This window comes from Coregonus clupeaformis, chromosome 21 (genome assembly GCF_020615455.1).
Source record: "Coregonus clupeaformis isolate EN_2021a chromosome 21, ASM2061545v1, whole genome shotgun sequence".
NCBI classification, from domain to species: Eukaryota; Metazoa; Chordata; class Actinopteri; order Salmoniformes; family Salmonidae; genus Coregonus; species Coregonus clupeaformis.
In genome coordinates this window covers 24,156,507-24,183,527 of record NC_059212.1, presented here as the reverse complement: position 1 = coordinate 24,183,527, position 27,021 = coordinate 24,156,507, and the positions used below count along the sequence as shown (strand labels likewise).

The 27,021-nt window shown below is 44.3% G+C and overlaps 2 protein-coding genes across 2 annotated transcripts in view; both read right to left on the bottom strand.

Moving 5' to 3' along the window:
* Positions 1-3,519: 3,519 nt before the first annotated feature.
* LOC121535125 (alpha-tocopherol transfer protein) lies at positions 3,520-9,407 on the bottom strand. Its single transcript, XM_041841859.2, has 5 exons — positions 9,025-9,407; positions 6,657-6,810; positions 4,993-5,186; positions 4,531-4,641; positions 3,520-4,252 (listed from the first exon to the last, which is right to left on the bottom strand). The coding sequence occupies exons 1-5, from the start codon at positions 9,241-9,243 to the stop codon at positions 4,010-4,012; spliced, it is 921 nt and encodes a 306-aa protein (XP_041697793.1). The 5' UTR covers positions 9,244-9,407; the 3' UTR covers positions 3,520-4,009.
* Positions 9,408-18,340: 8,933 nt separating this feature from the next.
* Positions 18,341-27,021, bottom strand: part of LOC121535123 (xenotropic and polytropic retrovirus receptor 1 homolog) — a 51,217-nt gene continuing 42,536 nt past the window's right edge. The window contains exons 12-14 of the mRNA XM_041841858.2: positions 19,849-19,988; positions 19,364-19,585; positions 18,341-19,140 (exon numbers count right to left, since the gene is read on the bottom strand). Coding sequence (XP_041697792.1) covers positions 19,086-19,140; positions 19,364-19,585; positions 19,849-19,988 — 417 coding nt within the window. The 3' untranslated portion in view covers positions 18,341-19,085. The remainder of the gene's footprint in view (positions 19,141-19,363; positions 19,586-19,848; positions 19,989-27,021) is intronic.

Genomic DNA, 27,021 nt, shown 5'->3' with positions numbered 1-27,021 from the left:
AGCCACCCCGCACACCACCCATACAGCAGGGCACTCCGGTATTACGCGCACCCTGCATTCTCTAGCATAAACATACTGGTGGCCCACCTTGGCTTCTGATGTCTCTCGCTATGTCAACTCCTGTTTCGTACGTGCCCAAACGAAGACACCTTGGAATGCCCCGGCAGGCAAACTAGTTCCTCTACCAGTGCCTCAGCGACCTTGGTCACACCTGTCCATACACTTTGACACCGACCTCCCACGTTCTGACGGCTTCACCACAGTCATGGTGGTCATAGATCGGTTCTCAAAATCATGCCGTGTTTTGCCACTAACTGGTCTTCCTTCTGCTCTCCAGGTCGCTGAGGTCCTGTTCCAACAGGTCTTCCGGCACTATGGACTTCCAGAGGACATCGTCTTGGACCATGGCCCCCAATTCACCTCCCGTGTGTGGAAAGCTTTCCTGGAGAAGATCGGGGCCACGGCCAGCCTCACTTCCGGGTATAGGCCTCAGCCAAATGGGCAGGTGGAGTTCATGAACCAGGAGCTGGGGAGGTTTCTTCGTTGCCACTGTCAGGACCGGCAGGGTGAGTGGGCGAGGTTTCTTCCCTGGGCAGAATATGCCCAGAACTCCCTCGTTCACTCCTCCACGGGGCTCACTCCCTTCCAATGCGTCCTGGGGTACCAGCCGGCCCTGGACCCTTGGACACCCAGCCAGACCGATGAGTGGTTTCGCAGGGCCGGACAGGTCTGGGACGCCGCACATGTCCGTCTCCAGCGGGCCATTCGTCAGCAGAAGGACCAAGCTGACCACTACCGCAGTGAGGCTCCCGTATTCCAGCCTGGTGAAACTGAGCCCCCGGTTTGTGGGGCTGTTTAAGGTCCTCCGGCGGATTAATGAGGTGTCGTACCGGCTGCTCCTTCCCCCTCACTACCGTGTCTCACCTAATTTCATGTGTCTCTCCTCATGCCGGTGGTTCCTGGTCCTCTGGCGGATGCCGTCCCCCGGGGTACGCCCCCTCCGCCCCTGGACATTGACGGGAGTCCGGCGTATGCTGTGAGGGATCTGCTGGACTCCAGGTTCCGTGGGGGACGGCTCCGTTACCTGGTGGACTGGGAGGGGTATGGCCCTGAGGAGAGGAGCTGGGTTCCGGCTGGGGACATTCTGGACCCCAACCTAATTCGGGACTTCCACCGTCGCCGCCCTGACTGGCCCGATCCTTATCCTCGGGGTCGTCCTCCTGGCCGGCAAAGTCCTGTGGCGGGAGCCGTCCTGTGGCGGGTACTGTCACGTCTCCTCCTGTTGCTCCCCTCCTACGTTCTGATTCGCCGGTCTACTGAGCCACCGGTCTGAGCACACCACCTCGGCAAACACAGGAATGGAAACCCAATGCACCCTAATCACCTCCAGCGCACCTGCACCTCATCTCATCACAACCACTATATAGCCCTGGACTGTTTGTTCATTGTTGTGTGTAATTGTTAGCATCGTGTCGTTTACTCGCTCTTTGTTATTCTCTTTTTCATTGTGAAGCAAACCTTTACCTTGTTAATTCCTGCGTCTGCGTCCTGCCTCTTCGTATACTCAGTACTTGTCACAACGGGACGGTTGAGCTAACGTGCGCTAATGTGATTAGCATGACTATTGTAAGTAACAGCAAACTTTCCAGGACATAGACATGTCTAATATGGGCAGAACGCTTAAATTATTGTTAATCTAACTGCACTGTCCAATTTACAGTAGCTATTACAGTGAAAAAATACCATGCTATTGTTTGAGGAGAGTGCACAACAACAAAAAACTTTCACAGCAACTGGTTTGATACATTCACCTCTGAAGATAAATGATGTACTTACATTCAGTAATCTTGTTCTGATTTGTCATCCTAAGCGTCCCAGAGATAAAATGTAGCATAGTTTTTTTTGACAAAATCCATTTTTATATTCAAATGTAGGAACTGGGTTCTACAGTTTGAACCCCTGCTGTCTCTGGCTCCACACCCACCCCGCCTGGCCATCTAGATGTGTGAAAGTTAGTGTATAAGCTAATGATCCATCGTGTATGACATTACTGGGAGTGTGTAAACTTACATTTTGTATTACCATATCATTGTTGTATGTTCTCTATAGTTATGTACTTCAACATGTATAAATTTGGCACATTTGGGCAGACTTGATAAAAAATTGTCCAGTATTGCAATTAGGGGTGTAACGATCCATCTACTACATCGATGTATCGATTTATATTCCTATGATCCAACTACATCGATCTGTGCTCGGCGAGTTGGCCTTTTGGACAACATATATCAATCTAACATCGTTTTAAAATGTAATAAATCGATTGTATCGATACTAGGAAATAACCCATTGGATTTAAGCACGTCAGACTTTATATGGATGTTTTTTCTTAGCACTTTTAATGATAAAGGCTTTAAACATTACTCGATTCAGTCTGCCTATCCGTGACGTCATCGCCCGCGCCAGCAGCAGCGCAAAGGCGCAAAGACAACAAAACATAGCATGGCGGACGACAGAGGAGAAGCCGACGAGCGAGAAATTATCAAGCCACCATTGCGGTCCTTACAAGAAACAGGAATCTAGGAAACTTCACCTGCACTGTCCAGTATCCAGGTATTTATTTCAGTCACACTGGTTGAATTTTTGGCTAAAAGGTTACTGAATCGATTTCAAGTCACTGAATCGTTTCGGATCGTATCGTTCTAAATGAACCAATATCGTCCTTGAATCGTATCGACAACCACGAATCGTGATACAAATCGAATCGTTGTTAAAACGAATCGTTACACCCCTAATTGCAATGCTTCACAGGATCAAATCTAAATTGCGCCTAAACTGCAATATATTGTGGCCTTTCTCTTCCATGTTTTTTTGTTTGTATTATATTTTACCAGATCTAATGTGTTATATTCCCCTACATTAATTTCACATTTCCAGAAACTTCAAAGTGTTTCCTTTCAAATGTGATCAAGAATATGCATATCCTTGCTTCAGGTCCTGAGCTACAGGCAGTTAGATTTGGGTATGTCATTTTGGGTGAAAATTGAAAAAAAGGGTCAGATCCTTAAGAGGTTAAGGGATTGTAAGTAAGCATTTCAAAGTAAGGTCTACACCTGTTGTATTAGGCGCATGTGACAAATAACATTTGATTTTATTATCTGCAACATGTCTGTTTTGATGGAAACAAACCTATGGTGGGAAAATGTGCATATTTGTTTAATGCATATTTTATAATATTCACATTAACATCTCTTGCAAATTGGATGGAAACCTAGCTTGTGACATCACAGGGTAGGATTAAAAGTAAAAAGTGGTTTTCAAAACTTGCAACAAGTTTCTAGCCAGAGGGAGGGTATTTGCATGCTCCCAACGTCACTGCGATTCTCATAGTGTTTGAAAATCACTCTTAACTTTTGATGTCATCGGCTATAACTATTTTCTTCCTACAAAATGTTGAAATGTGCCGTTTTCACATATGTAGACACTGGCATTGTGCTGAAGATAATGAAAATGAGGTTGAAAAGTGGTGGAGTTGCCCTTTAATCTTCGTAATTAAAACACCAATCATATAAAAATACAAGTAACTAATACAGTAGACATTCATAAAATTGAACAAATAGCTAAAACGTACATCTTTAACCTTGGTCTTAGTTATAACACATTATGGTAACAGACAGTTGGCTGAGTACCGCTAATACACTTTTTAAAAACCCATAAAACAGGAGATCTAGGTAGTCTAGGTCTAATTCCAAAGTGTTATTCATTAAACACAATGTACTCAACTCTTTTGAGCACTTGGTCCTACCATCATCCCTCATCATCATTCTATCTTTTCATCGACATCTGACAAAATTAATAACCAGGAAACTGGTAGTAAACTTGAAACTAGCATATCATCTTGGAGCTCGAGGGCTGAAGTTGTGCACCCCAACCACTGCAGAAGGATGCTACGAGTTGTGTGGTTGTTGGTTGGTCGTTGAGATACACTCTGGGATGTGTAGTCCAAGTGGAGTCAGGAGCTGTAGGCGGACTGGCTGTCAGGGTCAGGTTCTGGCTCCGGGTCAGGGATGACCTCATCTCCTGCAGGGTAGATGGAGAGCTGGGTGAGGCGTTCCTCAGACTGCAGGATGTGGGAGGTCCACTCCTGACACACCTCCTCCATGGAGGGGCCGCTGCCCCCGTACTCCTGGGGGAGAATGTCTTCGGAGAAGAAGTCACTCAGAGTCTCTTCGAAGGTGCTGCCGTGCATGTGGATCTAGGAGTAAGACAGAAGGGAATTGACATGAACTAGCATCACTGCCATCATGATAAACATTGTTATTGTTGTCATTATTATCATCAGAGGCAGCATTATCATCATTATCATAATGGGTTATAAGCACCTGCTCTAAACAACATCTGAGGTCACTATCATCATCATCATCATCATCATCACCACCATCACTCCCATTGACAATGTATGAAAGAGATGTATCCAGGTGAAGCAAAAGTCATAGTGCAAGAACATGTGAATGGTGAAGAATGGTGACTGACCCGTTGTTTGATCTTATCAGGCAGGAATGGACGGATCATGGCGAAGACGGGTCTGAAGAATATGGGCTCATTGATCAGATGGATCCCTCGCACCTTCAGAGGAAACGAGTCCTGACAAGATCACATTTACAGAGGCTTATTACAGTATTATTACAGGCTTATTCACAGTATAGCTGTGTATGTAGCTATATTATATAAGAGTAACATGAGATTTCTGCAATACAGACAACTCTGGATCCAGACCTAACCCTAAACTTCAAAAGTATTGATAATTCTAAGATTATTTCTGAAAGCAGCAGAGGGACCCTTTTAAAAACAGCAGTTCTGGGTTCTGTTCATTAGGCACCAAACTAAAGAAAACAGACTGAAACAGGGAGGGACTACCTGTACTGGTTCAATAGGAAACACTCATTTTTCATTGGGTGTCCTAAAGGACTCAACCCAGTTCAACTGATAGCCTACCGTGAGCACAGAGGAGATCCTCTTTGCCAGGGAGGGGTTGATCTGTAGGGCATGAGCGAAGCACCATCCCTGCATGTCGAAGATGGCCTTCAGTCCATTCCTCTGGGTCTCTGTCTCCTGGACGATCAGCTCCGATGTGATCAGACTAACACGGAACACCTCGTAAGCTGTGAAGTCTTTAGGGTTCCACTGGCCTGAGGAGACAAGCAAACATCTCAAATGACAACTTCTCAAATGACCCAATAGAGCAGGGTCCTCCAACCCTGTTCTTGGAGAGCTACCGTCCTGTACGTTTTCACTCCAACCCTAATCTAGCACACTTGATTCTAACAATTAGCTGGTTGATAAGCTGAATAAGGTTAGTTGCAACTGGGGTTGGAGCAAAAACCTACAGGAGGGTAGCTCTCCAGGAACAGGGTTAGAGAGCCCTGCTATAGAGCACATACATTCTAATCTTGACATCAAAGCCAGTTCCACTGCTTTTTTAAAATTATTCCCTTCTATTGAGGGACTGATTTAGACCTGGGATACCAGGTGGGTGCAATTGATTATCAGGTAGAATAGAAAACCAGCAGTGCTCTGGATCTCGTAGGGTAATATTTGAATAGCCCTGTTATAGAGTATACTATATTAAGTCAAACACTCCTCACATAGCCTTTTACACAGCCCTGTGCCATGGGCAGATGTATCAAAAGGAATAATGTTCAAAGTACATTTCAAGGTTGCTGCGTTCACGTAGCAGAAGTGATACTTCGGTGCATCTCCATACGATTCAAGAGATTAAGTTACCCCAGGATACCCATTGTGGGCGGTAACAGTAGATGACATGGTATCTTTATTCACCTCAGGGGAATTTAACAAAATAAGGTAGCTTTATTCACGTCAGGGGAATTTAGCAAAACAAGGTAGCTTTATTAATGTCAGGGGAATTTAGCTGAGTGCAGTGCACCTCCATACAATTCAAGGTTGCTGCGTTCACGTCAGGGGAACACAGCAGGGGTGAAACTTAGGTGCAACTCCATACGATATGATATGTGGCTCTGTTCACTCCAGGGGAACTGAGCAGGAGTTAACGTCTTCGGTGAAACTCCACATGATTATTGCATTTCCATTTTCGTGTGTTACACTTGCGTTCAGTAGCATCTATGAGTCACATTATTATGAACCAAGGACACAGATGGTTCCTGATGTTGTGAAACTCTCTCAGTTTTTTACAGAACAACTGGTGCTGTGAGATTAGGATATCAGTATTCAAGGTTGCTGTGAGATTAGGATATCAGGATTCAAGGATGCTGTGAGATATCTGGACTTGCTTAGACACAATATATCACAATATATGGGAAAATGAATGGCTGCGTTATTGCCGTTATAATGAGTGCATATGATGCATGGAATGCTAAGGCATAAATTTATGAAAGTGTGTATTCTTATTTTAAATGTATGTAGTTCTGTCCTTCAGCTGTAATTGTCTATTAAATGTTATGTATTATGTCATGTTTTAGGTTTTGTGTGGACCCCAGGAAGAGTGGCTGCTGCTTTAGCAGTAGCTAATGGAGATCCTAATAAAATACTACAAGTAATAAATACTATTTTAAGTGGTTTTATGCAGTGGTGCCATTTGCCTTGCCTGACACCCAGACCACATCATATAGATGAGGACTAACCTATCCTATAGATGAGCACTCTGCTGCCGCTGTGGTCCCGGTCCCTCAGCACTCCATGGTAGTTATTCTGGAGGAGTCCCAAGACAGAGGACGGGTGCAGGTTGGCACTGATCTCTGGGCACTCTCTCCTCCAACGCTGGTAATTAATGAGTAACTATAGGGATGGAGGGAGAGATGAAGCGAGAGAGAGAGGGAAAGAAAGAGAGAGGGAAAGAAAACATATTTTAGATTGCAACAGAAAAACAACAGCCAGCGGTCAGCCTGTCAAATCATGTCAGGCTATTGAACCAAGCATGACATTCTGAATCAGGGGAGGATGGAGAATAATCTACACCTTTAACTTTGAGGAATTTAAAATCAAAATAAAGAATAAAAAAACTAAAAATGTTATCCGTCTCATCTACATTTTTTTAATGTTACGAACAACGATTCTGAGGTAAGTTGACCTAATATTTTGTCATTTAGAAAAAGATAATTAGTATATATACAGTACCAGTCAAAAGTTTGGACACACCTACTCATTCAAGGGTTTTTCTTTATTTGTACTATTTTCTACATTGTAGAATAATAGTGAAGACATCAAAAATATGAAATAACACATATGGAATCATGTAGTAACCAAAAAAAGTAATAAACAAATCAAAATATATTTTAGATTCTTCAAAGTAGCCACCCTTTGCCTTGATGACAGCTTTGCACACTCTTGGCATTCTCTCAACCAGCTTCATCAGGAATGCTTTTCCAACAGTCTTGAAGGAGTTCCCACATATGCTGAGCACTTGTTGGCTGCTTTTCCTTCCCTTTGCGTTCCAACTCATCCCAAACTATCTCAATTGGGTTGAGGTCGGGTGATCGTGAAGGACGGGTCATCTGATGCAGCACGTCATCCCTCTCCTTCTTGGTCAAATAGCCCTTACACAGCCTGGAGGTGTGTTTTGGGTCATTGTCCTGTTGAAAACCAAATTATAGTCCCACTAAGCCCAAACCAGATGGGATGGCGTATCGCTGCAGAATGCTGTGGTAGCCATGCTGGTTAAGTGTGCCTTGAATTCTAAATGATTCACTGACAGTGTCACCAGCAAAGCACAACCACACCATCACACCACCTCCTCCATGCTTCACGGTGGGAACCATACATGCAGAGATCATCCGTTCACCTACTCTGCGTCTCACAAAGACACGGCGGTTGGAACCAAAAATCTCAAATTTGGACTCATCAGACCAAAGGACAGATTTCCACTGGTCTAATGTCCATTGCTCGTGTTTCTTGGCCCAAGCAAGTCTCTTCTTCTTACTGGTGTGCTTTAGTAGTGGTTTCTTTGCAGCAATTCGACAATGAAGGCCTGATTCACCCAGTCTCCTCTGAACAGTTGATGTTGAGATGTCTCTGTTACTTGAACTCTGAAGCATTTATTTGGGCTGCAATTTCTGAGGTGCAGTTAACTCTAATTAACTTTTCCTCTGCAGCAGAGGTAACTCTGGGTCTTCCTTTCTTGTAGCGGTCCTCATGAGAGCCAGTTTCATCATAGCGCTTGATGGTTTTTGCGACTGCACATTTTCCAGATTGACTGACCTTCATGTCTTGATGGACTGTCGTTTCTCTTTACTTATTAGAGCTGTTCTTGCCATAATATGGACTTGGTCTTTTACCAAATAGGGCTATCTTCGGTATACCACCCCTACCTTGTCACAACACAACTGATTGGCTCAAACGCATTAAGAAGGAAAGATATTCCACAAATTAACTTTTAAGAAGGCACACCTGTTAATTGAAATGCATTCCAGGTGACTACCTCATGAAGCTGGTTGAGAGAATGCCAAGAGTGTGCAAAGCTGTCATCAAGGCAAAGGGTGGCTACTTTGAACAATCTGAAATCTAAAATATATTTTGCTTTGTTTAACACTTTTTTGGTTACTACATGATTCCATATGTGTTATTTCATAGTTTTGATGTCTTCACTATTATTCTACAATGTAGAAAATAGTAAAAATAAAGAAAAACCCTGGAATGAGTTGGTGTGTCCAAACATTTGACTGGTACATATATATATATATATATATATATATATATATATATACCATTTGGGGAGCCTAAAAACAAATTATCCACTTGTTTAGAGATACAAAAAAGTATCAGTTTTTTATAAAACAGTAGCATTTAAGGTGAAAAACTGCTTTTTGGGTCAGGGGGGGCTTGTTACGCCACGTTACCCTACATACAGCCTGATTAATCAGACTAGCATCGACACAACTTTCTTTCACTGACAAACAGTTTTGATTCCAAGTTCTAAACGACTGCAAAATGCATTGAAACCATATCTTAAATAGTTACAATTTACAATACAGTTAACCCACCGCGGATACCAACCTTCAGTGACAGCTCAACATCAAAGTCTCTCGCTCTCAGAAACTTTATTAGAAAACTGTCCGACCAATTCAAGCTGTCCTGCGGGTCGATGATGTCTTTCTGTGCCCTCTGTCTCAGTTGTAATAAATAACGTTGGACAACATTTGAGTCGTCCGGTAAACTATTTAGGTCTCCTTCGTAATCTCTCTCCTCTCCAGACATGTCGGAACTGTATGACATTTCACGCCCACCACACACAAAAGTAGGCTATTCTATTTACATAAAGGAAAATGGAGAAACCATGCAGTCAAAATGGAATTGAAATCATTTCTGCTCTTCAACCCGCACGCGGTTCACCTAGGCAAGGCCCTACTCACCGCTGTGCAACAAGGCAAATAATCGAAGCGCGTGTCAACAAACATGATGAAATCAAGGCAACTGTACAGCCTATTGGTGGTGAGGGGTAAACCTTTGTTTTCAAGTACTTCTCGACCTAAAGTCTACTGCCATTATACGTTGCAGCAAGGCAAGACAGTGGAAAAACGTGTGCAGTGACTTGTGGAATAGGCCAATGAGCTGTAATTAGTCTAAATAAATTGTTATGTTATGCTACAATTCAAACACTTAATGATGCAGGCTATTTAAGCAATAAGGCCCTAGGGGGTGTGGTATATGGCCAATATACCACTGCTAAGGGCTGTTTTTAGCACGACACAATGTGGAGTGTCTGGATACAGCCCTTAGCCGTGGTATATTGGCCATATACCATAAACCTCTGATGTGCCTTATTGCTAATATAAACTGGTTACCAACCTAATTAGAGCAGTAAAAATACATGTTTTGTCATACCTGTGGTATATGGTCTGATATACCACGGCTGTCAGCCAATCAGCATTCAGGACTCAAACCACCCAGTTTATAATACACTATACAAAAGTATGTGGACAACTGCTCGTCGAACATCTTATTCCAAAATCATCGGCATTAATATGGAGTTGGTCCCCCCTTTGCTGCTATAACAGCCTCCACTCTTCTGGGAAGGCTTTCCACTAGATGTTGGAACATTGCTGCGGGGACTTGCTTCCATTCAGCCACAAGAGCATTAGTGAGGTTGGGCACTAATGTTGGGCGATTAGGCCTGGCTCACAGTCAGCGTTCCAATTCATCCCAAAGGTGTTCGGTGGGGTTGAGGTCAGGGCTCTGTACAGGCCAGTCAAGTTCTTCCACACCGATCTCAACAAACCAATTCTGTATGGACCTCGCTTTGTGTACGGGGGCATTGTGTCATGCTGAATCAGGAAAGGGCTTTCCCCAAACTGTTGCCACAAAGTTGGAAGCACAGAATCGTCTAGAATGTCATTGTGTGCTGTAGCGTTAAGATTTCCCTTCACTGGAACTAAGGGGCCTAGCCAGAACCATAAAAAACAGCCCCAGAACATTATTCCTCCTCCACCAAACTTTACAGTTGGCACTATGCATTGGGGCAGGTAGTGTTCTCCTGGCATCTGCCAAACCCAGATTCGTCCATCGGACTGCCAGATGGTGAAGCGTGATTCATCACTTCAAAGAATGCATTTCCACTGCTCCAGTCAAATGGCGGCGAGCTTTACACAACTCCAGCCTAAGCTTGGCATTAGGTATGGTGATCCTAGGCTTGTGTGAGGCTGCTTGGCCATGGAAACCCATTTCATGAAGCTCCTGATGAACAGTTATTGTGCTGACGTTGCTTCCAGAGGCAGTTTGGAACTCGGTAGTGAGTGTTGCAACCGAGGACAGATTATTTTTACATGCTACGTGCATCAGCACTCGGCGGTCCCGTTCTGTGAGCTTGTGTGGCCTACCACTTTGCGGCTGAGCTGTTGTTGCTCCTAGATGTTTCCTCTTCACAATAAGGAACAGCACTTACAGTTCACCAGGGCAGCTCTAGCAGGGCAGAAATGTGACATACCGACTTGTTGGAAATATGGCATCCTATGACGGTGCCATGTTGAAAGTCACTGAGCTCTTCAGTAAGGCCATTCTACTGCCAATGTTTGTCTAGGGAGATTGCATGGCTGTGTGCTCGATTTTATACAACTGTCAGCAACGGGTGTGGCTGAAATAGCCGAATCCACAAATTTGAAGGGGTGTCCACATACACTATACATACAAAAGTATCTATTTGGTCATGGATCACTCCCCAAACTGAATAAAATACTGATAGATTAATTATTAATGACTAATTATTACACCCTGAAACTGTGTGAAATGTGTTGGAAATGTGTGAGTGTAGGACCAGTAAAGACTATGGCATTGAGCTACTATTTAGCAATGTGAGTAAGAGTTAGACCAGACAACAAAGGAGAACTGTCTAAACCAAGATAAAGGGGCCTCCCAATTTAGGGAGGAGAGAAACTTTTTGAGGAGTATGCAGGATATTGTGAGGATGCGATAACTGAAGTTTGCCACCTGGCCGAGCAAGGAGTAGGAAAATATAAGAACAGTGTGTGACCTAAGGGTCAGGAGAGCAGAGGAAAACATGAGCTGAACCGAAGTGTGTGTGTGCTTACAAGATGTGTATAGTGGAAAAATACAGGCCGCCTAAGGGGGGTGGGGGGCAGGATGTTTTTATGACGTATGAGTATAAAAGATGGACTCTGAAATTGTGATGGCAGAATTCTCAATGAATAAATATCTCTGACTATGCAGACCGGGACTCTGTCCGTTACTTAAATCCCAAAAGACTTACAACCTTTTGGGAGACGCACAGAGACACTGAAATAGTTTGTTAAATAATTCACATAACAAATACTTCCAGAGAATGAAAAGGCATAGTGTACCATTACAAAAGTGGCCGTAAAATGTTACCTTGTCTCTACAATCTATCATATAATTGTATCCTTTGTCATCTACCCACATGTACATACACTGCTCAAAAAAATAAAGGGAACACTTAAACAACACAATGTAACTCCAAGTCAATCACACTTCTGTGAAATCAAACTGTCCACTTAGGAAGCAACACTGATTGACAATACATTTCACATGCTGTTGTGCAAATGGAATAGACAACAGGTGGAAATTATAGGCAATTAGCAAGACACCCCCAATAAAGAAGTGGTTCTGCAGGTGGTGACCACAGACCACTTCTCAGTTCCTATGCTTCCTGGCTGATGTTTTGGTCACTTTTGAATGCTGGCGGTGCTTTCACTCTAGTGGTAGCATGAGACGGAGTCTACAACCCACACAAGTGGCTCAGGTAGTGCAGCTCATCCAGGATGGCACATCAATGCGAGCTGTGGCAAGAAGGTTTGCTGTGTCTGTCAGCGTAGTGTCCAGAGCATGGAGGCGCTACCAGGAGACAGGCCAGTACATCAGGAGACGTGGAGGAGGCCGTAGGAGGGCAACAACCCAGCAGCAGGACTGCTACCTCCGCCTTTGTGCAAGGAGGAGCAGGAGGAGCACTGCCAGAGCCCTGCAAAATGACCTCCAGCAGGCCACAAATGTGCATGTGTCTGCTCAAACGGTCAGAAACAGACTCCATGAGGGTGGTATGAGGACCCGACGTCCACAGGTGGGGGTTGTGCTTACAGCCCAACACCGTGCAGGACGTTTGGCATTTGCCAGAGAACACCAAGATTGGCAAATTCGCCACTGGCGCCCTGTGCTCTTCACAGATGAAAGCAGGTTCACACTGAGCACTTGACAGACGTGACAGAGTCTGGAGACGCCGTGGAGAACATTCTGCTGCCTGCAACATCCTCCAGCATGACCGGTTTGGCGGAGGGTCAGTTATGGTGTGGGGTGGCATTTCTTTGGGGGGCCGCACAGCCCTCCATGTGCTTGCCAGAGGTAGCCTGACTGCCATTAGGTACCGAGATGAGATCCTCAGACCCCTTGTGAGACCATATGCTGGTGCGGTTGGCCCTGGCTTCCTCCTAATGCAAGACAATGCTAGACCTCATGTGGCTGGAGTGTGTCAGCAGTTCCTGCAAGAGGAAGGCATTGATGCTATGGACTGGCCCGCCCATTCCCCAGACCTGAATCCAATTGAGCACATCTGGGACATCATGTCTCGCTCCATCCACCAACGCCACGTTGCACCACAGACTGTCCAGGAGTTGGCGGATGCTTTAGTCCAGGTCTGGCAGGAGATCCCTCAGGAGACCATCCGCCACCTCATCAGGAGCATGCCCAGGCGTTGTAGGGAAGTCATACAGGCACGTGGAGGCCACACACACTACTGAGCCTCATTTTGACTTGTTTTTAGGACATTACATCAAAGTTGGATCAGCCTGTAGTGTGGTTTTCCACTTTAATTTTGAGGGTGACTCCAAATCCAGACCTCCATGGGTTGATAAATTTGATTTCCATGGATAATTTTTGTGTGATTTTGTTGTCAGCACATTCAACTATGTAAAGAAAAAAGTATTTAATAAGATTATTTCATTCATTCAGATCTAGGATGTGTTATTTTAGTGTTCCCTTTATTTTTTTGAGCAGTGTATTACCTCAATTACCTCGACTAGCTGGTGCCCCCGCACATTGACTCTGCACCAGTACCCCCCTGTATATAGCCTCCCTACTGTTATTTTATTTTACTGCAGCTCTTTAGTTATTTGCTTTTATTTTTTTACTTAACACTTTTTCTATTTTACTTTATTATTTTTAATGCATTGTTGGTTAAGGGCTTGTAAGTAAGCATTTCACTGTAATGTCTACACCTGTTGTATTCGGCGCATGTGGCAAATAAAATTTGATTTGATCGATCCTTTCTAACAATGTAACAATTTGTATTTAAACCTTTCCCCAGGGCTGTGTCGTGTTGATCCACATTTAATATAGCGGATGTCCCAAATAGGCATGGGCATATTTTTTTGGTGTCAAATCTGTGGCTGGCCTTGGCCTATACAATATATTTTCTGTTTTATAGGAGAAACATGGGAGGTTTCAGCCTGCCAAGCATGGGCATGACACTATTACTTTGAGTAGCTATAAGAAGTCATTTCATTGACACCTCCCTATGCAAAAGAAACCAAAATGTATAGGAAAATATTCACACCAGTCTACATTCAAACATCATAGAATGCCCACAAGAGGTCATAGAAACTGCGGCATCTGCAGAACAAGTAAATGATGGAAGAGAATGAATAAAGAGGAAATAAATAAGTACAGAAGGATGAAAAGAAAGAACTACGAGTCCAGTCATTTTGTGTTTGATCTTTTTTTTCTTTTTTTTTCTCAAAAACAGTATAACAGGGTGAGGGAGGCGATCCAGGCACCTAAGTTAGCAGAGAATGCCAAATGCATGAGGAGTACTCCTTTAAGGTTGTAGTTACAGTGACCAGAGGTACAGGGTACGATGACAGTACACAGGGCGAGCATGTCCAAAAACTGGAACATAAAACAACGCTCTCGGGACACATGGGACATTTAAACGTAGTCCGTTTCATATAATTCATACAGGATCTTTATTAAGTCTTTATAACGTTCTAGGCATAAGGGAAACATGGTTACGTTTCACAAACTTTCTAAAGAGCTTTGTTTTGGTCCAGGCTTTTGCTACAGTAGATTCCACTCTTCTTCCATGGGAGGATCCATTTGAGTGACAGCTTTGAGAGATCCAGTGATCCAATGAGAAGCGACAGGGAAACGGGTCCAGTGCAACTCCACCCTTAGCATTCATAGATCAGCTGGAACATACTCCAAGCAAGGCGTGTGTGTACAGGGTATGCTTGTAAGCAGGGTGTGTATAAGCACTTCGGAGAGTGTGTGCATGTATATTTACAATATCTCTGTATGTGTGTGTGGGCCCTCCAAGGGTGTGACGTTAATCTAGGAATGTAACAAAATGATTGCTAAATATTTACTTATTCCCCCACTAGGTCCATTGGTTGACCTAGAGGTGTAGTCTCCAGACCTGAAGAGACCACAATATCTGAAAATGTAACAACTGATGGCCATCACCATCTTAACAACGGGCGGGGGACCAAGGTTGCACAGGGTGTTAACTCGTTACTAGTTGTGTCCCATATTTTGCGCATTCGTCAGGAAAATGAATCGCTCGCTTATTCGGTCTGTTATGATTCTTTTTTAGCAGCTAAAGTGCACAAGTAGGTACACATTGATGGCAAATCATTTATTTTTGCCAGAAATTGGACAATCGGATGAGGTGGAATCTAGTTAAATATTGACTCATTGATCTACAAAGCACTGAGGCCCAATGAAAATCAACAGTTTGCCCTGAGACACTGGAGTCCCCTCCTCCCTCAGGTACAAACACTGCTTGACACTTATTAAGACTTATTACAGGGATAACGCATAGCCGTTATTGCTCACCAGCTCAATTCAAGTCTATGGGCCTCTGTGGACGGTCCCATCTCAGCTGGGCAAGGCCGACAGTAAAGCTCAACCATAAAGAGACGGGGCATATCTAAAATTACACCCTATTCCCTATATAGCGCAATATAGTGTGCTACTTTTAGTGCACTATATCAGCAATAGGGTGTCATTTGGGACGGAGCCACAAATAGATCACCATGTTGTCTTTTCTTGGTTCTCATCTTCACCACATTATTTAAGACTAGTTCCCCCAGACCACATTTAAGCTCCATCAGGCTTTCCACAATCACCATTATAGTTGACCTATAAACTACGAAATGCAGCTTGAGAAGCATGGGCCAAATCCTAACCTGAGATACACTTGGGTTAACTGGGCATATCAAGTTAGGATTCTACCCTATACAATTGCTTATATCTTTACAGTGTTAGTAAATCTACCTGGGCATACAGAGTGGAGGTTAAAACCCTCAGGTGGCTTTTAGGAAGGGCAGGGATTCTGGGAAATGGTGTTTACTAAGTATGAGTAGAAGGCTTAAAGCTTTTGCCTTCATTAGAACTGAGAAATGCATCGGATTCATTCTAATATTCAAGTCTCCTTAGGTGAGCCAATGCAGACCCTTCTCTTTGGAGTCTTTATGTGAGAGCACACACATTGCATTTCTTGGCTGGAGTTACTAACAGAATGATACATTCAACAAATGCCCCAAAGTGAGAAGTGTCCGAGCTAAGAACACATCCAAGGCTAGGAATAAAATGTCTGGATGGATGGAATGACTTAGATTTCTGCTACAAAAAAATATGATGCTGTTACAGTAGAATTAAACTACTACTAATATTAATTTCAGTTAGGGTTAACCCTTATGTACAAAAAGACACTAAACACACCCAGGAAGTGGAAATCAGAATGGACAGGGTGTGTAGATGGAGATGATTGGCAGGTGAAGAGGCCAACCCCTGCACATCCCCAGATACACGACGCCTCACTCCTAACTGGCATTGGGTGTTCAGACCTAAGATCTAATGGAATGGCAAGGACCAGGAGTTTTCCCAACTATGACACCCGCCCAGGAAAAACTCTGGGCCCCAATTATAACACAGTCAGGGGAAACTCCTGGCCCTACTGATGGCTAAACTCAATTTCAGAACAGAGCTGGGCTGTGGTGCTTAGTGGACGCAAAGCAGCACATCATCACATACAGAACTAGGATGTCTAGAACAGACATACGTATCACAGGTGGCTGGCTGGTGGCACCTTAGGATGTGATTTTCTCCTGACCGTGTGACCTGACTCGAAAAAACTCATGTCGCATGGCCAAGAAAAAGTAAGGGCCCTAATAGTGAAATATATTTTCTATAGATTTCATTTCTATCTGCTGTGCAATATCACGAAAAGGTGCTGCAGGATCAATCCAATGTCTGCATTAGCTGTGCAGCATTTACGGTGATACAGCCTCTGCAGAAGTCAGGGCATTCATACTTATTTCGCTTCGCGGAGCAGCGCAGAACTGTTGTGAAGGAAGTGAGTTTGTGTTTATACAGGACATCCCGCCCTCACCTACCGTCAACCAATCATGTCAACGCGGAGCTATACAGAGCTATATGAAGCCCTCCGCATTGTTACAAAATTTGGGAGGCGCACCACGATGCAGTATGGACCTCAATTTGGTCTCTGCGTGCCTTCGGAGGCTCCGCAATTGCGTCACACCCTCCATACGGAGCCTCTGACCACATTTTCAGATCAAGCATAAATGGGCATTTAGTGAAGCGTTGCGCTTTGGAAGCACAGCTCTCAATGGAATGTTTCAGATATTTGGCTAGCAAGAAACATAACAATAGTTCTAAATCCTGAAATTCCCACACCTACCACAGCTTCCTGAGCGAGACTGTTAGCTCACACTGCTAAATAAAAAGAAGACCTACAAGATTTGGCATGAAAGTAAACAATGCTACAGTTAAACCATATTGGTAAAGGGTCGTTCCATATGATTTCAATCACTTTCTGACTGCACCCCTTTTGATTTGAACGAAACCTTTCAATCACGTTTGCCCATGGTGGAAGTGGCCGGAAAGTGACTTTTTGGAATGCCAATGCATTCAGGAGATGGTGCTCAAAGCTGACCCATTTTGCATACCCCACCCTACCATGAGACGTCCACGTCTTCATCACTGGAAAAAATAAACGGTTGAGTTTGATATAATTTTAAATCTTACAAACAGGGTTGTCAGATTATTCTATGATTTCATTTAAGAAAGTTCTTAAAACTGTAATTTAAGCTATAACGTCTATCTAAAAACGCGTAAACTTTTTTTATTTTCACAAATGTTGTAGCTTAGACCAGTGGTTCCCAAACTGTGGGGTCGGCGGGGGGGACTGTCTGGCTTTCAAATTACTCTTGAATGCACAAGATGCAATTTCAAAATTGGGTAGTGCATCATCAGTTTTCCTCTTGTCATTGCAGACCTTAGAGCTATTTAGAACTTGTCAGAATGTCCAGATCAACTAGTCCATGTCAGCTAAGGTTTTTTAGCCCATCGATTTTGTTGTAATGTTTGAGTCACTCAGATATCACATGAACACGCATAAGACATGCCGAAATGTGTGGAATTGCAGAAAATTAGCCTAAAAATGGCAAAAAAAATTCTCCACCCCATGGCAAAATGTATAGAATTACAGGAAATAAGCTTTAAACCTGCAAAATCCTCTCTGCCAACAAGAGTGGTGTGAACAGTTTTTGTCATGGAATGCACTTGTGCCCATAGAAATAGACGTGGGTGGGGTGGGGGGAGGGTGTTCCCCAATGATGGAAGGCCCCCCTCCCTATAAAGGTTCTGAAGACAGGGAAGGGGTGGGCTTGTTTTGAGAGAATTGTCCAATCAGAGCCTCCTGAGGGTTTTTGAACATACAATGTCATTTTATAGGATGAGATGCCCTGAAGCACTGGTCTCTGATCAGCCTTATATTCAGACCGACCCATACTGAACCATTAGAACAAACTCCCCTCCCCCCTTACCAACGTTCTCGGAACAGTCCTTATTGGCAACATTAGGCAGACACTTTAGCAGCCATTTCAAATCAGAACCCCCCCCCCATTTCACTACCAAATGTTTTAGGCATCTCTCCCCTCACATAAATAACAATTTAATTTAATAAAATAAAAACCAAGGTATTCGTGGAAGAACTTATCGCACCTGGAAAGGACTGCCACATCAATACAGTCATCTTCATCATCATGTTCATCAAAAAAGGTAATTAGAAAGTCAAAGAAAGTCTTGGACCAGACTGATTGCAGAGGAGTGTCTGATCACTGTTCATAGTCCAACGCTCTCAAAGTCTTTTTTATATTAGATCATTTCTGATTAGCCATCTGATATTTACATCAACATTTACAGTCTTGGTGTTTCGTCTCTGCCCCATGAAATCAAAAAAATAACGGGTGACGTCAACTCAGCACTAAATGGTCCATGAAAGTAACAAAACAAAGTGGCTTAAAATTAGCTGTTCCAAGGTGTGTGCGTGTGATATTTGTCTCAAATTGTCATCTTCTGTATATGCCTATATTCATGTCTTTGTACTCTGTGTGCATGTGTGTTGATGCAGATAGGCAGCTCTGTGATGGACTGATGAGGGGGCAGGTCATCAAACGATCGATCGACTGATTGATGGGGAGGAGGGGGGTCAGGGGGGCGTGCCCCTAGGAGGGACGTGGTCCTTTAAAGAGGTTCTGAACCCATGCTATGGATGCAATGGGTCTGGCCTGATGTCAGGTGTCATCGTCTGTGTCCTCCATGAGAACTTTGGTGTCCCGGGTCTTGGTCCTGAGAGGGAGTGCGAGAGAGAGAAAGTTTAGTAGAGGGAAACATTAAACATTAGTCGAGGGAAACACAGCCATACGCTTTATTTAAGGTGTATGTGGGGTTGTCTGTGTGTGTTATTATTATACTAGGAAGCGAGGCACGGTTGTCTCAGAGACATGCTGTAGCTTTGTGTGTGTATGCATGCATGCCAATATGTGTGTGTGGAGCAATTGTATAACCGTACTGGGAAGTGAGGCGCGGCCTTCTCAGGGACATGCTGTAGGAGCGTTTCCAGTTTTTCTTGCCCAGGCGGTTCCTGACTCCGTCCTCCTGGTCCATCATCTGCTCCAGCAGCGTCTGGTCGTCAGCGTTCAGTGGAGCCACTGAGATGTCCCTCACCGCTCGGAACTCACCACAGTTATTCAGGTGCTCGTTCTCCAGACGGAAGAAGTTCCAGACAAAACGCCTGCAGTGGAGAGGGGGAGGGGGAGGAAGAGAATATCAAGTGAAATGTTGTTGAGGTGTTTCATCATAATTTCATGTATGAAATGACATTGAGGGAGGTATTTAGTGGTTAAATGGTCACCTGTTGAAATCTTCAGGAGAAGGGCTCTACCTAGTGGTTACCACAATAGTAGGCATAGACTGAAATGTTCATTCAAAAAGAAAGGAAGAGAATGCAAAGAAAAGATGGAACGAGAGAGAGAGAATAAAACAATGTCTTCTCACCTGAAGACCTCCAGAGGGGCTAGGATGGTGGCCATAATGTCTGCAGCTGAGGGTATCCCACTGACCGTGCTCAGGGAGAGGGGTATCGTCCAGGCAAAACGCAGCAGCACATCCTCCAGTATGGCACAGTAGTAGTAGGCCTGAACACACACACACACACACACACACACACACACACACACACACGTGTATTATCATCACATAACCACATAAACATCTTCTGAAGTTACATAAAAATAGTAGGCCTGAAAATATTTGAATGATGATTTATTACATTAGCAGACATTCTCTTATGGCTGGGCGATATGGCCTAAAAATCATACTTGATTTTTTCTAACTTATGAACGATTCACGATAATATCTCTAAATAAGCTTTGTTGTACAATTAACAGTCACATACACTTTATTTCAAACAGTCATCAATAATCTAATGAATTCAGGGCTTGTGAAATTACACCTAGGCTAAATGTACAGTCGGGAAAAAAAGTATTTAGTCAGCCACCAATTGTGCAAGTTCTCCCACTTAAAAAGATGAGAGAGGCCTGTAATTTTCATCATAGGTACACGTCAACTATGACAGACAAAATGAGAATTTTATTTCCAGAAAATCACATTGTAGGATTTTTTATGAATTTATTTGCAAATTATGGTGGAAAATAAGTATTTGGTCAATAACAAAAGTTTCTCAATACTTTGTTATATACCCTTTGTTGGCAATGACACAGGTCAAACATTTTCTGTAAGTCTTCACAAGGTTTTCACACACTGTTGCTGGTATTTTGGCCCATTCCTCCATGCAGATCTCCTCTAAGCAGTGATGTTTTGGGGCTGTCGCTGGGCAACACGGACTTTCAACTCCCTCCAAAGATTTTCTATGGGGTTGAGATCTGGAGACTGGCTAGGCCACTCCAGGACCTTGAAATGCTTCTTACGAAGCCACTCCTTCGTTGCCCGGGCGGTGTGTTTGGGATCATTGTCATGCTGAAAGACCCAGCCACGTTTCATCTTCAATGCCCTTGCTGATGGAAGGAGGTTTTCACTCAAAATCTCACGATACATGGCCCCATTCATTCTTTCCTTTACACGGATCAGTCGTCCTGGTCCCTTTGCAGAAAAACAGCCCCAAAGCATGATGTTTCCACCCCCATGCTTCACAGTAGGTATGGTGTTCTTTGGATGCAACTCAGCATTCTTTACCAAAAAGTTCTATTTTGGTTTCATCTGACCATATGACATTCTCCCAATCCTCTTCTGGATCATCCAAATGCACTCTAGCAAACTTCAGACGGGCCTGGATATGTACTGGCTTAAGCAGGGGGACACGTCTGGCACTGCAGGATTTGAGTCCCTGGCCGCGTAGTGTGTTACTGATGGTAGGCTTTGTTACTTTGGTCCCAGCTCTCTGCAGGTCATTCACTAGGTCCCCCCGTGTGGTTCTGGGATTTTTGCTCACCGTTCTTGTGATCATTTTGACCCCACGGGGTGAGATCTTGCGTGGAGCCCCAGATCGAGGGAGATTATCAGTGGTCTTGTATGTCTTCCATTTCCTAATAATTGCTCCCACAGTTGATTTCTTCAAACCAAGCTGCTTACCTATTGCAGATTCAGTCTTCCCAGCCTGGTGCAGGTCTACAATTTTGTTTCTGGTGTCCTTTGACAGCTCTTTGGTCTTGGCCATAGTGGAGTTTGGAGTGTGACTGTTTGAGGTTGTGGACAGGTGTCTTTTATACTGATAACAAGTTCAAACAGGTGCCATTAATACAGGTAACGAGTGGAGGACAGAGGAGCCTCTTAAAGAAGAAGTTACAGGTCTGTGAGAGCCAGAAATCTTGCTTGTTTGTAGGCGACCAAATACTTATTTTCCACCATAATTTGCAATTAAATTCATTAAAAATCCTACAATGTGATTTTCTGGATTTTTTTCTCTTAATTTGTCTGTCATAGTTGACGTGTACCTATGATGAAAATTACAGGCCTCTCATATTTTTAAGTGGGAGAACTTGCACAATTGGTGGCTGACTAAATACTTTTTTTCCCCACTATAAGCCTTCCACAACCATAATAATTTAATTATTTTATCAAAATAGTTTAACCTGCTTTTTTGCGATAATCACTGATCTGGCTTTCAAGTCAGTCTATGAAAATGCCCTTTTTGTTACACATTTACCAGAACCATGTATAATGCACATTCACTAATAATGACTAACTTCGTATAGCAGACATTATAAAACAGGTTTCATAATCTCTCTAGCACAAACCCACGTGCTAGTGAGTAGCCAGCTAATCTCTATACAGTTGAAGTCAGAAGTTTACATACACCTTAGCCAAATACATTTAAACTCAGTTTTTCACAATTCCTGACATTTAATCCTAGTAAAAATTCTGTCTTAGGTCAGTTAGGATCACCACTTTATTTTAAGGGTGTACAATGTCAGAATAATAGTAGAGAGAATGATTTATTTCAGCTTTTATTTCTTTAATCACATTCCCAGTGGTTCAGAAGTTTACATACACTCAATTAGTATTTGGTAGCATTGCCTTTAAATTGTTTAACTTGGGTCAAACGTTTCGGGTAGCCTTCCACAAGCTTCCCACAATAAATTGGGTGAATTTTGGCCCATTCCTCCTGACAGAGCTGGTGTAACTGAGACAGGTTTGTAGGCCTCCTTGCTCGCACACGCCTTTTCAGTTCTGCCCACACATTTTCTATAGGATTGAAGTCAGGGCTCTGTGATGGCCACTCCAATACCTTGACTTTGTTGTCCTTAAGCCATTTTGCCACAACTTTGGAAGAATGCTTGGGGTCATTGTCCATTTGGAAGACCCATTTGCGACCAAGCTTTAACTTCCTGACTGATGTCTTGAGATGTTGCTTCAATATATCCACATAATTTTCCTTCCTCATGATGCAATCTATTTTGTGAAGTGCACCAGTCCCTCCTGCAGCAAAGCACCCCCACAGCATGATGCTGCCACCCACGTGCTTCACAGTTGTGATGGTGTTCTTGGGCTTGCAAGCATTCCCCTTTTTCCTCCAAACATAATGATGGTCATTATGGCCAAACAGTTCTATTTTTGTTTCATCAGACCAGAGGACATTTCTCCAAAAAGTACGATCTTTGTCCACATGTGCAGTTGCAAACCGTAGTCTGTCTTTTTTATGGCGGTTTTGGAGCAGTGGCTTCTTCCTTGCTTAGCGGCCTTTCAGGTTATGTCGATATAGGACTCGTTTTACTGTGGATATAGACACTTTTGCACCTGTTTCCTCTAGCATCTTCACAAGGTCCTTTGCTGTTGTTCTGGGATTGAACGCACCAAAGTACGTTCATCTCTAGGAGACAGAACGCGTCTCCTTCCTGAGCGGTATGACGGCTGCATGGTCCCATGGTGTTTATACTTGCGTACTATTGTTTGTACAGATGAACGTGGTACCTTCAGGCGTTTGGAAATTGCTCCCAAGGATAAACCAGACTTTTTTTTCTGAGGTCTTGGCTGATTTCTTTAGATTTTCCCATGATGTCAAGCAAAGAGGCACTGAGTTTGAAGGTAGGCCTTGAAATACATCCACAGGTACACCTCCAATTGACTCAAATTATGTCAATTAGCCTATCAGAAGCTTCTAAAGCCATGACATCATTTTCTGGAATTTTCCAAGCTGTTTAAAGGCACAGTCATCTTAGTGTATGTAAACTTCTGACCCACTGGAATTATGATACAGTGAATTATAAGTAAAATAATCTGTCTGTAAACAATTGTCGGAAAAATGACTTGTGTCATGCACAAAGAACATGTCCTAACCGACTTGCCAAAACTATAGTTTGTTAACAAGAAATTTGTGGAGTGGTTGAAAAACGAGTTTTAATGACTCCAACCTAAGTGTATGTAAACTTCCGACTTCAACTGTATTTCAAGTTTCAAGGATCAATTAGCTTGCTAACAAGGCAGAACAGTTGAATTGTTATGAACACACCGTTCTGTCCGTCTCCAACTGTTTGAACAGCATGATAGCCTGTCCACTTTGTGTTAGGCCTACTGCTGCTAGGTAGCTCTCTCTCTGCTCTCCCCCTCCCCTCTGTCTGTCCTTGATTGCAGGAGTGAAGTCTGGTGTGCGGGAGTCAGGGTTCCAGCTGCAGCTCATTCACCATAATCACCTCAGCCTTTAAGACCCGGTCAAACTTTCCACTCATCGTCAGATCATAGTCAAGACAACCATATATTTGGAACCTGACTCCTGCCTCCGCTTCACTCCTGCCACCACCATCCTGCTCTCCACTATCGGGCCTCTCCTTTGGACTCACCACGGACACTAGGACATTACGGTACCACACCTGCCCTGACCTGGATCTGTACCCTCCCTGTAACCTGGACTTGCTCTTCCCCATTTATTGGAAACCTGGACTATTGAACATTATAATAAACCTGTTAAAACTTCTCTGGCTTGGTGTACTTGTCTGCATTTGGGTTCTATCCAGTTAAATCATAACAGTATGATCTGACCAACATGAACCCAGCAGACAGTAGCTCGGATACCACCCCAGAGTGCACTCAAATTTGGACTGCCATAGCCAATCAGGGCATTCTACTTGGCCAACATGATACCCTGTTTAAGACGATTGCTGAGGACAGTCAGGTGCTGCTTAATCAGGTTCAATTACTCACCAATCAAGTGTCTGCCCTTACTACCCCTTCAGCCCAGATCAGAGAGCCTTTTGTTCCTGCTCCAGAGCGCTATGACGGGAACATGGGAACCTGTGGCGATTTTTGACTCAATGCTCGTTAGTGTTTGAACAACAGCCCCTCACCTACGCCTCAGAAAGAGCCCGTATTGCCTACCTTATCAACTCTACTAGCGGTTCCGCTCGTGCCTGGGGATCCGCGGTCTGGGAGAGTCAGTCGGACATTTGCAACGCTTACGTGGCCTTCACCACGGAGATGAGGAAGGGTTTTTGACCACCCCGTACGAGGCAAGGAGGCTGCGAACGGTTGTTTTCTCTTCGGCAGGGGGGCTCGTAGTGTGGCGGAGATGGCAGTGGAGTTTCGGACTTTAGCAGCAGTGAGTGGTTGGAATGACGAGGCATTACAAGGAGTGTTCATCAATGCTTTGTCGGAGACTTTAAAAGATGAATTGGTGTCATATGATGAATCGCCTACGCTGGATAATCTTATTTCACTCACTATCAGGTTGGATAATCGGATTCGGGAGCGCCGCCCGGGAGAGGAGTGTTAGTTCCAAGCAACCTGTCTGTCATCAACAAACTCCTCCCTGCATCGTCCCTACGGAGAGCCGTGTCTTCCCGAGTCGATACGAGGAGCACTGAACCCGAAGCCATGGAGGTGGGTCGTGCACGGTTGTCCTCAGAGGAGCGTGCACGTCGTATTCAGGCTCGGGTCTGCCTGTATTGTGGAGAAGCTGGTCATTTCGTTCCTTCCTGCCCAGTTCGTCCGGGAAAAGGGCCGGCTCATCATTTATGGGAGAAGTTTTGGTGAGCCGAGCAGCGGATTCTTCCTCTTCTCCCCGCATTCTGCTCCAGGCATCCCTCCAGTGGCAGTCCCAGAATTTCTCTGTTAGTGCGCTGATTGACTCTGGTGCCGTCGAAAGCTTTTTGGATAGAGAGTGGGCTCAACAAATGGATTTGGAGACTGTTCCTATGGACTGTCCGCTGCAGGCTAAGGGTCTAAATGGACAATTGTTGACCCGCATTACCCATCAGACTGTTCCTGTTTGTCTTAGAGTGTCGGGAAATCATCAGGAGAACATTCAATTCCATATTATCGACTGCCCACAGACTCCCCTGGTCCTTGGTATCCCCTGGCTCATAAAACACAATCCACACATTGATTGGGTGACAGGTAGCATTGTTTCATGGAGCACATTTTGTCATGTGAATTGTTTGTGTTCTGCTCAGACTCCTGCCAGTACTGTGCCTCAACCTCCACTGGAGTCCATGGATCTTTCTGCTGTTCCTGACGTGTATCATGACCTGGCATCCGTTTTCTGCAAACACAGAGCTACTTCTCTTCCTCCTCACCGGCCTTACGACTGCGCCATTGACCTCCAGCCAGGAGCCCCGCTCCCCAGCAGTCGCCTGTACAATCTCTCCCGGCCGGAGACGGAGGCTATGGAGAACTACATTCGGGACTCCTTGGCGGCAGGTATTATGCGTCCTTCCTCGTCACCTGTAGGAGCGGGATTCTTTTTTGTTGCTAAGAAGGATAAGACCCTCAGACCCTGTATTGATTACCGTGGACTTAACAACATCACCATTAAGAACAAGTATTCTCTGCCTTTGATTAATTCTGCTTTTCCCCTCCTTCATGGTGCTACCATCTTTACGAAACTGGATCTACGAAATGCGTATCACCTGGTGCGCATTCGTAAGGGTGATGAATGGAAGACTGCCTTCAACACACCCTTGGGACATTTTGAGTATCGGGTTATGCCTTTTGGGTTGTCTAATGCCCCTGCTGTTTTTCAGGCACTAGTCAATGATGTCCTTCGGGACATGTTGAATCGGTTTGTTTTTGTCTATCTGGATGATATCTTGATTTTCTCAGAGTCCTCCCAGGAACATGAACTGCATGTGCGCCAGGTGTTGCAAAGGTTGTTGGAGAACAAACTGTTTGTGAAGATGGAGAAATGTGAATTTCATGTGTCTGAGACCTCTTTTTGGGTTACATCATAGCTCAGGGGGAGCTGCGGATGGACCCAGCTAAGATCTCTGCTGTCACGGACTGGCCAGCTCCCTCTACCCGCAAACAACTTCAACGATTCCTGGGGTTTGCGAACTTCTATAGGAGGTTCATCAAGGACTACAGCCGCATTGCGGCGCCACTCACCAGCTCTCACCTCCATCTCACGACCGTTCGCTTGGAATGAAGGGGGCCGAATCAGCGTTCGAAGAACTGAAACATCGCTCAGCCTCGGCTCCCATTCTGATGCAGCCGGACCCCGACCGCCAGTTTGTCGTGGAGGTGGATGCATCCGACACTGGGGTAGGTGCAGTGTTGTCACAACGTTCTCCTGAAGATAACAAACTGCATCCCTGTGCTTTTCTCTCAAGGAAACTTTCTCAGGCAGAGAGGAATTATGATGTTGGAAATCGTGAACTGCTCGCCGTTAAGCTGGCTCTCGAGGAGTGGCGACATTGGTTGGAGGGGGGCGAACAACCCTTC

Bases quoted from the DNA above. Each gene is read 5' to 3' on its own strand.
- LOC121535125 (XM_041841859.2), bottom strand. From the start codon at position 9,243: ATGTCATACAGTTCCGACATGTCTGGAGAGGAGAGAGATTACGAAGGA. The intron at 4,642-4,992 runs GTAGGCTATCAG...TGATCTTGTCAG, and splicing joins GGATCTCCTCTGTGCTCACG to GACTCGTTTCCTCTGAAGGT. The intron at 4,253-4,530 runs GTCAGTCACCAT...TCTTACTCCTAG, and splicing joins CTGATAAGATCAAACAACGG to ATCCACATGCACGGCAGCAC.